This window comes from Bidens hawaiensis, unplaced genomic scaffold, assembly GCF_021521415.1.
Source record: "Bidens hawaiensis isolate Kalapana, Puna unplaced genomic scaffold, B.hawaiensis_p1.1 tig00016203_1, whole genome shotgun sequence".
Taxonomy (NCBI): Eukaryota; Viridiplantae; Streptophyta; class Magnoliopsida; order Asterales; family Asteraceae; genus Bidens; species Bidens hawaiensis.
Genome location: NW_027492477.1, coordinates 402,226 through 419,321, shown reverse-complemented (window position 1 = coordinate 419,321; position 17,096 = coordinate 402,226). Strand labels below are relative to the sequence as shown.

General features: G+C 39.0%; 1 protein-coding gene across 1 annotated transcript; it reads right to left on the bottom strand.

Annotated features, from left to right (window-relative positions):
- Positions 1-1,316: 1,316 nt before the first annotated feature.
- LOC143550949 (protein ENHANCED DOWNY MILDEW 2-like) lies at positions 1,317-9,601 on the bottom strand. The gene is made up of 18 exons (XM_077041495.1): positions 9,033-9,601; positions 8,849-8,945; positions 8,613-8,660; positions 8,375-8,529; positions 8,195-8,297; positions 7,992-8,090; positions 7,394-7,641; positions 7,189-7,287; positions 6,429-6,914; positions 5,724-5,871; positions 5,335-5,436; positions 4,924-5,016; positions 4,787-4,828; positions 4,544-4,657; positions 4,384-4,455; positions 4,154-4,272; positions 3,654-3,723; positions 1,317-3,560 (listed from the first exon to the last, which is right to left on the bottom strand). Exons 1-18 carry the CDS (start codon positions 9,440-9,442, stop codon positions 1,803-1,805), a joined length of 4,263 nt encoding a protein of 1,420 aa, XP_076897610.1. The 5' UTR covers positions 9,443-9,601; the 3' UTR covers positions 1,317-1,802.
- Between the last annotated feature and the right edge of the window lie 7,495 nt (positions 9,602-17,096).

Genomic DNA, 17,096 nt, shown 5'->3' with positions numbered 1-17,096 from the left:
TGACTCCCAGAAGGAAAAAACATGAGTTGTTGCATATTTCATATTTGTTACACTACAAAAGATGAGTGGTTGTATACTGTGTATGAATTGAAAGTTGTTTTATAAATGTTATAAAATATTATTCATCGTCAACGTATTCAGTAAATTCTACCGATAACAAAATTATAATAGGGTTTGAGTATGGTAAGTTGTAGAAAGCCTTATCTCTATCCCGTAGGAATAAAGAGGCTGCTTTCAGTAAGACCCACGGCTCGAAAGTAGTTTTACATCAAGCCTTGGACATAAGACACATAACACTCAACCATCGAAACGTCGGCCGATTGGTGCATGTACCTTTGTCTTTCGGCTGTTAACGCCATCACATGATGCCTGATTAACCTTCCGCCACTTTTAACGTCATTGCAAATTCACTTTAGCTCACCCGATGGTTCACACATATATACATTATATGCGCGCACCGCAAGCAAGGCGTTATGTTATAATATATTATAAATGGGATATGAGCATTAAAGATTTTAATCATGCGTCTAAATTTGGTTAACTCCAATTGTTTAACATAGATTTAAATTTGTATTTATACATTAGTTTAATTAAAAAATTTAAGATCGCTTTTTTATATATTATAATTATGCAAAATGACACTTAAAGAAGTTGTTATCGCAAATAAAAATTTAAGATAAATACATTATCATTTTAATTAATATCACGTGATGGATGTCAATAATAAATATAACAAGCTATTATACTTTTATGATATGTAAAACCCATAGGCCATGTATAGTGGTAACTAAACATATAAAGACGTTTTACGACACGTGACGTCTCGATCAGCAATGACTATTTTCGCGAAAAAGTGACGTAGTGGTAAAATGTCTCATAACCATTTCAATCATTATATAATTATTACCTTTTTCATTTTTTTATATAAATATAAATTAAAAATCGAAAACATGACATTAGTCATAACTATTATATTCAACTTCAATATAGGCTAAGTTATATTGGTGGTTTACGCTGGTTAGGTTCTATCTTACATGGTCTGTTTCCACGAGTTCTATCTTATACGGTCCATTTCCGCTTTAAGTTTAAACCCCTAGGGAGATAAAATCACAAGTATGATATTTGATTTAAGGTGCAATAAGGCGTATGTGAAAGACGCGGATCAAAGCGTTCATGTAGTTCTCGCAATGGTATATCTGAAACTAATTACGTGCGCTAGACGTGGCTTGTTTATATATAAAAATGCAAAGTTGATACTAACATATTTAGGAGGTAATTAATAATGGAAAATTGGTTTTAGATAACCTCAATTATGCCCTATTGGAAAACAACAGTTCCAATTAACACTTGGTTGGTAGCGATCCCGACTAAAAGCGTATTTGCTTACAACCGCCCACGACTAATAGTTTGCAGATCGCCTGAAAACCGTTTTTAGCCAAAAAATTCACATTTTCCGTCGGAAAACTCAATCTGAACTGACTATGCAAGTCCTATCTTGTATGCACTGCAGATTTATACCAAACAACATATTACATAATACAAAATAAGTCTAAGATGCATGAGACATAAAAATATTACCCGGAAGGTTTGTCCAAAGTTTGTAACGATACCGGTACCAAACGGTCCAAACTGGCTGGGTTTTATTAGTCAAACGGGCCTAGATTCTACCCACAAAACGATTCAAAAACTAAACATAATCTAGCACGTTCGACATAAGTTAACCATAAGCAAACACTAGTCGTTAAACAGTCAATTCAAAACAAAAGTCTACTACACAAAACCGGATCACTCGTTGAGCCAACCTAATGTTGATAGGGGCGGTATGGACCAGGTGCAAACCCCACGGAATCCATACGAGCCCCTGGTCCATTTATGGGTGGTCGGTAACCACCAACACCCCGACTTCCCATTGGCGGTTCAGGACGTCCCAACCCGGCCATCCTCAGGTGGCTCATGTTCATCTCATCGATTTCAGACCGCCCCACGTTGTTGACCCTCACATGGTTCAGCTCATCGAGCCTGGGTGCATACCGTTGAGTTGTAGACGTGCTTGTCCTGTTATATGGTGTTGCATCTGTAGAACCGAACCTGGTTAACCCTGCCTCATGGCGAGTCATTGAATAGCCACCACCAGATCGTGCGCCCATTTCATCAAAATAAGGCGCCCTATTAATAACCCTTTCATAGCCAGGTGGATACTGAAGGTGGTCAGGTCTAGCTGAAAAGCCAGGAGGAACCACAGGGTCCGCAGCATCTAGCCGCCTATGAATTGTGCTACCCAAGTAAGATTCCTCATTCGGCGAGCCGTACTTTCTCACTAGATAATCATCATATGATGGACCAAAATCATTCTGAAGGCTAAAAGTTGATTCATCAATTGCTGCCTTGTACTTTCCATCCGAACGTTGGTCAACATCAACAAAGCTAAAATCTGCGGTTAGGGTGTCATGAACTTTATCTTCCCGTGTGTGCGGTGAAGAGCGTTTGTTTTCATATTTCTGAGCTTCAAATTCACGAGACAGGACCCGTGTTTTTTCCTGTTTCGATGTTTCCATTTCACGAGCAGTAGCCCTCGGTTTCTGGTCTTCGAATTCACGAGAGGGAGGAGCCCGATATGTGACCCTTGGTTTCTGGTCTTCAATTTCTCGAGAGGGAGCCCGAGAAATTTCATGTTTCGGAACTTCAATTTCACGAGACGGGACCCGGGTTAATTCAGGTTTCTGAACTTCAGTTTCACGAGAGGGAGCCTGAGATGTGACCCTTGGTTTCTGGTTCTCAGTTTCACGAGAGGGAGCTCGAGATTTTTCATGTTTCTGAACTTCAATTTCACGAGATGGGACCCAGGTTAATTCAGGTTTCTGAGCTCCAATGGGAACCCGCGTTTCATTTTTCTGAGATTCAGCAGGAGCCCGTGTTTCCTGTTTCTGGGTTTCAGCAGGAGCCCGTGTCTCAAGTTTCTGGGCTTCAACCGGAGCCCGTGTTTCATGTTTCTGGGCCTCAACAGGAGCCTGCTTTTCAAGTTTCCGGGCGTCAACTGGAGCCTGTGTTGTTTCACGTTTTGGAGCTTCAACAGAGGTTCGTTTATTTTGAAGTTTCTGAGTTTCAACAGGTACCCGGGCTTCTTCCAACTTCTGAGCTTTAGCTTCAGGTTCCTCCTTTTTCAACTCCTGATTATAACGCGGTTTCTTACTTGAACTCCCATTACCCTTTTCCTCGATAATCTGCTTTCTTTTAGCTTCTGGAACGTACGGGCTTTCTTTTTTCCTCTTCTTATTCTTAAGTTTTTTTGCTTTATATGTTGTTTTAAAATCCTTTTCAACAGAAAGACTGTCTTCTATCGTAACTTTATCAACTTTACCAACAGTAAGGTCCGATTTGGTCTCGTTTTCAGCAGATTCCGTTGGAAGTTGTTCTAGGGGTATATGACCTTGCTTCTGGGCTATAGACTTGTGTTTAGTGGTCCAATTGGGCCGGCTCCAAAGGTATAGTGGTGGCGGAGTTACGTTCCATTGATCCATTTGTTTGTCATTAACATCAGCTGATCCAGGAAGATAAAACGACTGGAAGTAATTAAAAAAGAGTAATTTTAATAAAACTGTCACATCAAACGTTTATCAAGAAAAATGTGAAAAGTCAAAAGAAGTAAATATTACCCTGCCAGCTAAAAGTTCAACATCCTCCCAGATCATATCGTAAGGAGACACCCTCTTTAAACTGTCTAATCTGGTTGAATACGAGAAATTTGTAAGTAAATACACAAATAAATAATACAGATACATCTCTATTATACGGGTTGCTTGATTTATCATTTATGTAATTATTAGGCATTTGAGTTTATCTAATAGGCTGATGATTTTGCAATCGGTTTAGTAATTTCAGTTTCCCATATATCAATAAATTGTGTCGATCAAATTGCTGATCATAATCTCCGGGTTTTCCTTTTGCAATTATATGTATTTATTATTAACCAATCTGTTCCAACATGTATGCATGCATGTACGTATATGTAGTTTTGTACACACACACACACATATATACATACATACTGGCACATATTGGTTAACTAGAATAAACATAACTGCATAAGGAAAACCCACAGATTACGATCGGCAATTTGATCAGCACAATCTTATTGATAAATGGGAATAGCTACCTTTCAGTTTCTGGGGGAACGATAAGAACGAGAAGTTTAGGCTTAAATTTAAGGGCATGGTCTATAAACTTATTTGCAAGAGCAGCTTTTGTTCCAAAAGGAGGGTTTAGTCCCATAACCTGGAGAAAAACACGAAACAAACATCAACTGTGTGAAAAAAAAAAAACATACAGTGGTAACTGGTAACAGTTCCAAGAAACAAGTGTATCAAATGTAAACAATCATCTTACCAATTGAGACCCAGAGGGCAATTCCCTTGGGGTAACTGTCATCCAATCCCTCTTCTCAAAGTTGAAATCATTCTGCAAAACGCATTCAGATAATTATTGAGAATAAATAATACTTGTGTGAATTATATAAAAGTTAATAGAAGGGAGTAACTAACTCTACCTTTGGTCGGGTAATATCAAAATTTTTGTAAGAGCACTTCTTTTTTCCCGTCTCATCAAGCTTTTTCTTCATCAGGCAACTGAAGTCATTCGCCCCACAGCAAAAGTCAACTACCTGTAAAAGGGTAAGTAACAACTAATGCATCACGACCATTTAAAAGAAATACAGCATATGCAGAATCGGTATATTTTTAACAAGACATATAACATCAAGAAATTAATAACTCTCTAGGCAACTTCTTACCGTGTCACCATCTTCAATATACCAGTGAAGCTTATCAACTATCTGCACGCGCAAAAATCACATATAAAATAGATTAGCCAATAAAAAGTAACAGGAGCCATTGATTACTATTGGTAAACTGATCAATAACCAGTCACCTTTTCCAGCTTCTCAACTTTTGTGAAATGACGACCGAAGGATGTGTACCGCTTTCCATGCAGAAATGGTGCAAGGTACACTCTGAGTTTCTCCTACATGGCACAAAATAAAATAAAAAAAATACAAAAAGTATAAGTCAAACACATTATGACAATAAATAGTCCAAAGCTATGGTCTTGGACTGTTGATCCTTAAATTCATTAAACGTTTCATCCTAAAATTACAGGCATTCATTTTGTCTAGGAATAAATTGATCCTACATGGAAATGTACTTCAGTCTCCCTATTTACTTTATACTTGCTGAAAAAAAGCTATCTATGATAAATTTAGCTATTAATCAGATCATAAAACAATATATAAAACATAAGAATTTACTAAAAATAATGAGAAAGATCACTATTCATGTCTACCTTCCATTTCATCAACTGGTCAATGTCACTAGGATCACAAACAGCCATCGCATCCTGAACACTGCATCCTTCGTCAAGCTTCTTTAAAGCTACATTAAGAGCCTGCAGTAATAACATAGTTACAGTACATAATGGCATGGTATTCATTTACAGATGGGGCCTGGCCCACGAACTCTTAATTTCATTTTTAGTATTGTATATACAATACTAATGTGTTAATATGACTAAAAACAATGTTACCAAAATAATGATGTAGCTTTTCTTAATAGAGTCATATAAAATATTTGATATTTTTGAATACTTTCTGAGTGACTTCCGGCCCGTCCAATTCCATATTTAGATAAACATAACCCGTCAATTATAAACAAACAGGTCAAAAGAAAAGATACCTCAACGGAACCTTCCACCTTGGATAATTTAATCAATTTATCCACCCTTGATGAATGTGCATGTGTAGATGGTACTTTTCCTTGATGGTATTTCTTTACCTCTTCCAGTTTAACAGAAGAAGAAGCTTCTCTCACTAATGCCATTATTCTGCAAGATATGATGGTTAGGTCTTAACAGCCTGGGTCGTAAACTGGCCCATTTAATAAATGTGTTGTTTTCAGATTAGATTGTAAATAAAACAGGTCACCTCAACAGTCCGTTTACACAGAATTTAAAACTATATAAACTATATAGTTTCAACCACCGACTCGTTTGACCCGTTTAAAATGTGGGTTACGCAAGTCATGACCAGGACACGTAGGTTATACGTGTATGATGTCTTAACTGCCACCCTAATCAAACTATGTTTAGGTAAAGGCAAATAATCATTCGTAAAGGTTAAAGTGGTCAAACTGAATTACATTGGCACCAAGTACAAATTTTCCCCCAAACTTCTAAATTCTTCATATGTATTTATTGTCAGCATGAGTATGAAAATTAGATTATTAAAATAATAGCTTATATCTTTAAATTAAAATCTTGAGGTTTTATATATAAAGTACGCTTATGGTGACTTTCTGCCTGTTAACCCGGTCAACCCATTTCCTGTTTAGCAAGATCTTTTGATGTTGCTGGCTAGAAATAAAACATAACCAATTAAGTACCTCTGTTTAGACTCATCATCTAGAGGAGGTAAAACTTCTGTCTGTTGAGGTTTGGCTTCAACAGTTTGGTTGTTGTCATGAACAGAAGTCTCATCCTTTTCCACATTGTCTGACTCTGTCCCGTTAAAAAAATCAAACAATCTACTCCCTAGGGATGGTTGACCATCATTCAGGTTAGGCTTTTTGACTTTAGTTGGCATGCTCCTCTTAGAGCCATCTGCTAATTTCTTTTTCTTCAAAGGTTCTGAGCCAGATGAAACTGCTGCTCTCTTTTTGGAAGAGCCTTCAGGTTTAATAGCAGAACATTTTTTAACACTTTGTTGTGACGTCAAAACAGACTTCTTTTTTGACGGGTCTACTGAATCGCCACCTGTCACCTTGACAGCAGGTTTCTTCTTGGATGGTTGCACTGTATTTCTAATTAGAATATTCCTAAATTTTATGGTTCTTGCAGGAGTGGCTAGGTCCGGATCAATCTCATGCTCCCTGACAAATCCCAGAATAAATGTTGATTAAAAATAGAGGTCCATGCAAGTTGGCAAATAATTAGTAATTAGTGTGTGATATAATTTACCACTAAAAAAATCAATTATTAAATTTCTTGAACTAGATGCTTTAGGAGGTTTTATATTTTTAACAACATACCACACCTTAGGTGACTTTCGACACAATATTCACTCATTTCCTTTTCAGCTATTTGTTTAAATTTTACCTGAACAGGTAAAAACTACCACATCTACTTAGAAGATTACAAACTTACAAGCAATATATCAATACACGGGATTTAGCCAAAAGTCCATCCCAAGCCCTGACGTCATCATCATCGTCATCGCCAATTTGATCTTCAAACTTAATTTCCCTGCAAAAATTCCAGAAAGAGCAATAAAATATCAAAATTAATTACAAGTAACAAATGATGGTAACTTTGGATGAAGAGGATGTATGAATGAAACATAAAAAAATACCTAGGTAAACATTTTCGGTGGTACGATTTTGGGCATCGTCTGCAAATAGCAAATTGCAAATCTTTAACCTTTTCGTTTTCTGTTTGCCTACAGACAGCACATTTGTGAGCTGGACATAGAAAGGGCTCCCCTGCAGCTATCTTTTCTTTAAGTGTCTGTTGCTCAGTTTTATCATTTTTCTTGAGCAACTTTGCTACACATTTTGGGTGATAAAAGTGACCACAACTTGCAGAACTACAACGAAAAACCTGCACAACGATACCAACCAAGAACTTCGTTTAGTGTAAAATTAAAAAATTTAATCTCTAATAGTCTAATGTCACTAAATTTAGGCGGTGGTAGGTCTGTAAATAACATTATAATGTAGAAGAAATGAAGAATATAAGAATCACAAAAGTGGCATTTTTGAAAACAAAAAAATCAAACTGATGAACCAAAACGAAATCCATCCAGGTAAGTAACATAACAAGTTTCCAACGAGCATTTGTAGCAATAACAAATCAAGACTTAAACTACTCTCATGCTAAGAGTAAACAATTTATTTGTTGAAGATCATCAAAAAAGACACTGACATAATACTGTCTCTAGTATTACATACCTCTGTATTTGAAGATTTATCAGAACACCCTAGTTCACCACAAACAGCGCACTGGTGTAGACTATACTGGCAATTCTCACACTGATATTTGTATGAATCCTGCAAAGAATCCAGATAGGATATGACTAAAGATAATCATGCAAAAACAAAAGAGGTTTAGAGAACGAAACAATATTATCCAAACTCAAAGATGGTTAACTAACATCCATTTCTTTAGAGGTTAAACAAAGGGATTCGCAATTGGAATCTTGTGCCTCCTCGGAATCTGGGGTTCCATGAAATGACCTAAAACATTTCCCTTCACAACTGCAACAGATAACAAAATCATCAGAAAACAGAAAACCATTCATCAGAAAATAAAAACAGGAAGCAAGAAGTAGTACCATGTAAGCTTGCCACCATTATCACATATCGCACAAACATCAAAATCTACATCTTCCCCGTCTGAATCACTATCATCAGTCTGATTAGTGTTGATGTCATGATCTTGCACATCACCATTAATGTCGTCAATTATAAAGCTAGGTTTTGTAACATCCTACAAACCAGATATTTCAAAAATGTCAAGAACATTATAAATCAGTGAAGAAGAACGGAGACAAACCAGAAGCCATGTTATACCTCATCAAAAGAGTTCTTTCTGGGATTCTCCAATAATGCAGCCAAAAACTGTTCTAATAGATCAAGGTCAAGCTCAAAGCAAGATTTAAAAAAGTAAGCAAATGGTACAATAATGATATTAAGTTCTAACATCTACAAAGTAGAAGTTCCAATTCAATTAGCTAAATACAATTAACCAAAAAATACAAATATGTTGAACCACTGAAACAATACAAACATGAAAAAACAAGACAAACCTTTGATTTTCCTAATGTATCATCCCTCTTTATAGCTTCTCTAATGAAACTAATATGATCTTTTAAATCCTTCTCTGAAGGCCTGATTTCATATAAGCTGCAATATGGAAGAAGATAAATCTTAAATAACTCATACGAATGAATATTAAATAAAAAGCCCAATAACACAAACAATAAAAGATACCTAAAAACTTTCGAGAGATGTTCCCTTAAAGATTTCCCTGATGCTTCTGGTTTGCTTTTACAAAAGCAGAGGCAGTGCACAGAGATCAATATCGACCTAATCAATGTTTCATAACTCTTTCTAGGTTTTTTAAGCTTGATCCAATGGTTATCTTTAGCAAGCACTGAAATTTCAGGAACCGGTGTGGAGATATCATACTTCCATGCTTTCACCTGCTGGTAAAACCTTCCAAGACCATTATCAACCTTGCCACCCAAAAAAATGGGTTCCGCGTCAGCATTTGAGCTTTCACTTTCATTCCATTGAATAGGTAACTTTGAAAATGAAAGGGATTCATCATCTTTATCATTAAAATAATAATCCGACACAGCATCTGGAAATGTCTCTCCCTCGTCATCTGAAGACGCCATGATTGATGCTTCTCTCAGTAGTAACGGTAAAGCACTTTAACACCTGGTACATATTTTAGACACACATCTTAATCAGAGGGTTGATCAAAGCTTGGAACAATGTAACACAGAATAAAGATTGATAAATATGTCTCATGTAACACAAATAGCCCTGTTTCTATAGTAAGTATTAGGTAATTATGGTAAAATAAAGAAATCAGCATAAAATTAATGATTCACTTTAATTGTTAACATACTTGATCTTACAAATGACAACTCTGAGGCACCAAAAGCACCACATTGTAGCAAACAAGAAAACAAACTCGCAATTGTTTGTTATAATATTGTAGTTGCTTAAAAAAAATAGATTCGATATAATTAAAAAGATCAATTTACATTACCATATGAGTCACAGACAACTGGACAAGAAATGATAAAGTGAACCGACTCAGTTACAACAAGACCAGACAAGGAACGATTCGAAAGTGGATATAAGACACAAATAGTAAGTGAGAATTTACAGCTTTATAATGCATACTACTACTGATAAAGGCCAAAAAAATCTGTATATAAATGATCAAATGAACCGATTAAGTTATAATTGCTCTTCATATGAGATATTAATAAGAAAACAAAAGATCACGGGGTTTCACTAAAGCATGCAAAAATTCTAGCTAAGAAATATCTTTTGCAAGGTTGCCATAAGAAAAACACCTAATTTATTATTAATATTAATAAATAAACATATCTTAACAAAATCACATATCTACTCCTCTTGCTGACATATCTAGAGTTACCAGAGTGCTGGCTGGGCTTGTAAACGAACCGAATAAACACGAACAAGGACATCATGTTCGTGTTCGTTCATTCAACTTTGACCGAACACAAACACAAACATATGGCAAACAATTTTTTTGTTCGTGTTCGTTTAAAACCTAAACGAACAGTTCACGGACGTAAACAAAAGTTAACACTATTGAACAAAACGAACAAGTCTCTCTCTCTCTCTATATATATATATATTGAATGTATTATATTCACACACACACACATACTACTTGTGTATTTGTTCAAACTCAGAACGAACAGACATAAAGTGATAAAGAAACGTAAATAAATGAACATAAATCAATATTCACGAACATAAATGAACGAACAAAACTTGTGTTCATGTCCGTTCATTTAATTAAACGAACAAAAAATAATGTTCATGTTTGTCGTTTATTAGATAAACGAACTTCCCGCCGACCAGTTCACAAGTGTTTTGTTCATTTGCAGGCCTAGTGCTGACGTGTCCACAAACTCACAGGAATTCAAGAGTCAAGTTTCACAAGAAATTAGGGTTTTCAATTAACAGTAACTACTATCTGGAAAACTTCTTGTTTTGCCTTTAAAGATGTACGATAATATATACCTACACACATACGGTAACCTAAATTTACAGAATTTAAAAACTGCATGTATATAACAACATGAACAAAATCACACCAACATAATCAGATATAAATATTGATAGCCTTAATAAAAAAAAACAAATCTCAACAAAATCACAAAATATCCTAAGAAAGTCCTCTGGCTGAAAACTTCTTGTTTTGCATCTAAAGTTGTACAATAATATAAACCTACACGCACACGGTAACCTAAATTTCTATAATTTCAACACTACACGGATCTAACAACATATCTTCGTTCACGCTTCATAATATCAAAATCCCAAATTTCACGTGAAACACAAGTCGTTCCGAGAGGATTCACCATAAAAAAACAATTAGGCATAGAACCGGTTTCACTAAGGCATGCAAACATTCTAGTCAACAAATCTTAACAAATCACAGTATAACCTAAGAAAGTCCTCTTGCAGACATATCTGGTGTTTCTAGAGTGCTAAGTCTGCTGACATGTCGACTAAATATATTGTTTATTTATCTTATGTAATGCGTGAATAATGAAACAACTTCTTGTTTTGCTTCTAAACTTATACAATAACATACACCTACACGCACACAGTAACCTAAATTTATAGATTTTGAAAACGACGTGTATCTAACAACATATCTCAACACAACCAAAATTATATCAACATAATCATATACAATCACTAACAACCACCGAGCTATCAAAATCCCCAAATGTCACGTGAAACGTAATTCATTCCGCTAGTGTTCACTGTAACAAACATTAACGAAAACTAAATATATACAATAATAATAATAAAACATACCTACACGCACACAGTAACCTAAACATACACAATTTCAAAATCGCACGTATCTCCATAATTTCAACAACAGGAACAAAATTACATCAACATAATCATACACAATCACTAATAACCACCGAGTAATCAAAATCCTCAAATCTCACATTAAACATAATTCATTCCGCTAGCGTTCACCGTAACAAACACAAACGAACTTCCCACCGAACAGATCATAAACGTCCAGTTCATTTACAAACAACAGATCATAAACGTCCGGTCCATTTACAAACCTAGTGCCGACACGTCCACAAACTCACTCAACAGCAAAAACTAAAGATATACAACAACAACAACAAATAACAATAATAATAATAATAATACACACCTATACGCACACAATAACCTAAACATACACAGTTTCAAAACTACACGTATCTTCACAATTTCAACAGGAACAAAATTACATCAACATAATCATACACAATCACTAATAAGTTAATAACCACCGAGTAATCAAAATCCCTAAATTTCACGTAAAACGTAATTCATTCCGCTAGCGTTCACCTTAACAAACACAAACGAACTTCCCGCCGAACAGGTCATAAACGTCCGGTTCGTTTACAAACCTAGTGCTGACGCGTCCACAAACTCACTCAACAACAAAAACTAAATATATACAATAATAATAATAATAATAATAACAACAACAATAATACACACCTACATGCACACAATAACCTAAACATACACAATTTCAAAACCGCACATATCTTCACAAATTCAACAGGAACAAAACTACATCAACATAATCATACACAATCACTAATAAGTTAATAACCACCGAGTAATCAAAATCCCTAAATTTCACATGAAATGCAATTCATTCCGCTAGTGTTACGTCCGGTTCGTTTACAGGCAGACACGTCCACAAACTCACTCAACAACAAAAACTTAATATATACAATAACAATAGCAATAACAATAATAATAATACACACCTACACGCACACAATAACCTAAACATACACAGTTTCAAAACGACACGTATCTTCACAATTTCAACAGGAACAAAATTACATCAACATAATCATACACAATCACTAATAAGTTAATAACCACCGAGTAATCAAAATCCCTAAATCTCACGTGAAACGCAATCCGTTCGGCTAGGGTTAACCGTAACAAACAATTGAACCGATAATATTAATAGAAATTGATACACGTAACAGATAAATTAGAGCATATGATATATATACCTGTATGTATATGTATATGTGTGTTGATTGTTATGGATTGAAAGAAGTGAATCGAGTAGGTAGCCGGTAGAATTCGAGAACGGTGACGAGATGATGAGAGCTAGGTTTGTTTGTTATTATTATTATTATTATTATTATGGCAGATGGGCTTTTATATTATTGTATAGATGTAAAAAAAACGTGCACACACAAAACATGATGTTATTGACTTACTGTTATGGGTTTATTATGTTAAAACGCAAAAAGTTGTGAATGAGGTCATTAGTGTCATTTTATTTTAAGTAAACTACGGTTTTCGTTCAGGTTTTGAAGAGGTAGGTCCCAGCAGAGCCCAGTTGAACCCGCAAGACTCACCTTGAACAGGGACGTCTGCGCGGTTGGACCCGCAAGACTCACCAAAGGGACGTCTGCGCAAAGACCAACTGGATCTACAGGACCCACCACGCTCAGAGAGATGACGTCCTTACGCGCAGTACGCAAGCTGTTCCCGCAGGAAAAGCCTCCCAATGGTAACGTACTCCGCCTGTTCCCGCAGCTGCGGATACTAGCCATCAGGGAAGGCTACCCGCACTAACAGCAAGGCTACACGCACAAGGCACTAACTCTCAAATAATTCAGTAGTCACCTGAAGAAGGAATGAGCAAGCCGGGAATACTCCCGCACAAAGCCGGGAATACTCCCGCCCAAAGCCGGGAATACTCCCGCCCAAATGAGCCAGTCCGTACGCTACTAGAGGATCTTTTGTACTGTACCTGCCAAGGTATGGACAAAAGATCTGACCAAAGCAGCGACAGCTCACTGACAACAGTACGACGAGCAGCACGCTCTAGTACTTAAAGTCACTATCAGCCGCTGCCTACTCACCAACCCTCATCGTGGCACGTGCGTAGCCTGCAGTTGGTGGAAAAGGAACAGTGCACAGCCGGCCATGTCACTATCAGCCGCTGCCTACCCACCAACCACTAGCATGGCACGTGCGTAGCCCACAGTTGGTAGAACAGGAATATTATACAGCCGGCTGTACCTGCTTGGAAACCTACCTTCGGCTATAAATACTCCAACACCTTGGAACGGTATGATCATCTTATATCTTCATATATTATCTGATATCTGCTCTAGCTATTTCTCTTAATATACACTTATATTCAAGAGCAATCTAGTCTGATTCTCACGCCGGAGGGTGGTCACAAGGAGGTACCCCCCCCCCCCTTCTCAGTGACGAGCTCACGGTGTCTGTTTTGCAGGTCATCAGAAGAACAACCATCTTGCCGGACCTAACCCTTGTGGGAAACATCTATTTAACCCCCAGATTATCCGTAATCTGCCGGAGTCGATTAGTGTTTCTTCATTGGCGCCATCCGTGGGACAGAAAAACTAGAACTAATTCTTTTTCAGTTTTTTCAAAACTTCTGGAAAGATGTTTAAGGTTACTCCGGTGCCAAGGCCAGCGAGTGACCAAGAAACCCCGGTAACCACAACCCCAGCTACTGGGGGAACACCGGCGAGTACACAATTTTTACGAACACTACCCCGGTTACCCAAGCCGGGGCAAGTGCAGTAAACAATCCGGGGCAAGCCAGTTACACAAATTTTACGAACACTACCCCGGTTACCCGAGCCGGGGCAAGTGCAGTAAACAATCATCCCTTGGGATTCATTGATACCTAGGTGGAAAGACAACAGACGAGGTTCCCCCGCCAAACACTTGAACAAGTTAAAGCGTGGGCGGAAGTACGTCAGAAGGAATTCCAAGATGAGTTGGACGAACGCTTACGTTCCATCCAACAGGCTGACGAATTTGGAAGCACTCGACAACAGCTCAACTTGAGCAACGAGTGCGAGTCCTCGGACGATGATCGGGAGGAATCTGGCAGTGACGCAAACCCTCGCCATAGGGCGAAAGGGAAGCGTAACGAAACGGACTTCCAACCGAGAAGGAAGTTTGGAGAAACCTTCAAACAAAGGAACGCGGGGGGAAACCCACGTGACTTCTCCAAAGCCTTTAGACCAACTGTTGCAAATGCGGGAACGTCCAAGTTTGCAAGGGACATTGCGGAAGCAATCGCCCCGAAGAGTGCCAAGCAGATGCCCAACATCGGCACTTATGATGGTATATCCGACCCAGACGATCACTTGAACAGATTCATAGCGGGGGCAACCGTCAGCAACTGGACGGAACCCACGTGGTGTTATATGTTCCAGATGACGCTGGTTGGAGCGGCTAGAGCGTGGTTTGACCGTCTACCAGTCCACCACATCTACGATTGGGCTGACTTCCAACACAAGTTCAGCCAACACTTCAGTCAACAGAGGAAATATACTGAAGAACAGTGGACGATCCTCAACTGCGTTAGAGAGGAAGGTGAATCTTTAGTAGACTTCATCACTCGCTTTAACTTGAAAAAGCTGAATCTCGGCACCATAAGCGAAGATCTTGTTCGCGCCGCTTTCATCCAGGGCGCCGAATACCCAGAGCTTATCCGCACGTTGACGGGTAAAGACGGCATGCCATCCACATGGGATGCCATCATGACGGCGGCCAAGCGCTTTGCCGAAACGGAGAAGCAACTGGGTAGAGATCTCCCTCAGAGTACAAACCTCTACACGCAGGAGACTAGGGAAACGTCCGGACCTCCCGGCAAAACAAAAGGAGGAAGCTAGGCATGTGGCAGTCAAGGGTAAACTTTGACACCTCATCCAGCTCTCGCCCTCTAGTAGGCGGAAGGGATAACACGCACCCATCAAGCCGACACCCCAGGTGGACGCCGCTCACCAAAAGCGTCACGGAGATATTTGCCACCGAAAAAATCCCATGGCCAAAAGCTCCAACAGTCCGGCAACGACCTAACGTGGACCAGAGCAAATCCTGTGACTTCCACGGGACAAAGGGTCACACCACTGAGGAGTGTACATCCTTGAGGAATATTATTGAAACATTCGTCAAGGATGGCAAACTTACACATCTGGTGGCATCAATCAAGAATGGGGGGAAGAATGACAACCGATACAAAAGCAACGGACGAAAGCCCGTTGACATCAGCGTCCACATGGTTCATAGTAACATCAGAGGAAGAAAAAGACGGATGATAGAACCATGCGCAAGGAAGGAAGCTGAGATGCGCTTCCCGCGGGTATCGGGAGGACCCAGCAAAGAAGGCCCTATCGTCATCAAAAGCCAGCTGGGGCACTACATCACTTCCCGCACTCTTGTTGACAAAGGCGCCTCGTCAACGGTTATGTACAGGCAGTTCTTCGACAAGCTAGACGACGAAGACAAGGAACGCCTGGAAACGGTCTACGCCTCGATGGAAGGGTTTGACGGCAGCACAAACACCCCCTGGGTATCCTATCCTTCCCCGTCATTCTCACAGACGGGAAACACTCCCGCACAGAAGACGTGGACTTTGTCGTAATGAGGAAGCCACACCACACATACGACATTCTCTTCGGGAGAGACGGGATGGCAAGATTCAATGCCGTGGTATCTTCAGTCCACGGCATGATGGGATGGCCAACAGCTGAGGGCGTAGCGATGGTCACCGGTATTCCCCAGGTATGCATCGCATCTGTCTCATCAACACCCAAACCAAAGATGGCTAAACCAACCATCACCGAACCAGAAGAATGGGCCTTCAATGGCAAATATCCTGACCAGGCTGTTACCATTGGCTCAACAGTCACTGATCCTACGCGCACCTTACTCAAACGCTTACTATAGAAAAACGTTGACATCTTCGCGTGGACACCAGCTGACATGACTGGTGTACCCCGAAGTAAGGCAGAGCATAAGCTAAAGTGTGACCCGGCTTTTACGCCGGTCATACAAAAGCGCAGAGTAGTGGGGGCGGAACAAGCTAACGCGTGTAGAACCCAAGTCAAGGAACTCCTTGACGCAGGCATCGTACGCGTTAGCAGATATCAAACATGGGTTGCAAATCCCGTCATGGTACCGAAGTCTAACAAACAATGGCGCATGTGCATAGATTTCAAAGACTTAAACAAAGCATGCCCCAAAGACTGTTACCCGTTACCCGAAATTGATCTTAAGGTAGATTCGTTAGCACCGTTTCGCCTTAAATGCTTCCTTGATGCGTATAAGGGGTACCATCAAATCCACATGGCCGTTGACGATCGAGACAAAACCGCATTTCGGACGCCCGATGGCACATTTTGTTATCAAATGATGCTATTCGGACTCAAGAATGTCGGGTCCACATAC

What these genes read in the sequence shown, in the direction of transcription:
- LOC143550949 (XM_077041495.1), bottom strand. Translation starts at nt 9,442, where the DNA reads ATGGCGTCTTCAGATGACGAGGGAGAGACATTTCCAGATGCTGTGTCG. An exon ending in ATACATTAGGAAAATCAAAG is followed by an intron (nt 8,661 to 8,848) that starts GTTTGTCTTGTT and finishes CTATTAGAACAG; the next exon opens with TTTTTGGCTGCATTATTGGA. An exon ending in CACCGAAAATGTTTACCTAG is followed by an intron (nt 7,288 to 7,393) that starts GTATTTTTTTAT and finishes GAATTTTTGCAG; the next exon opens with GGAAATTAAGTTTGAAGATC.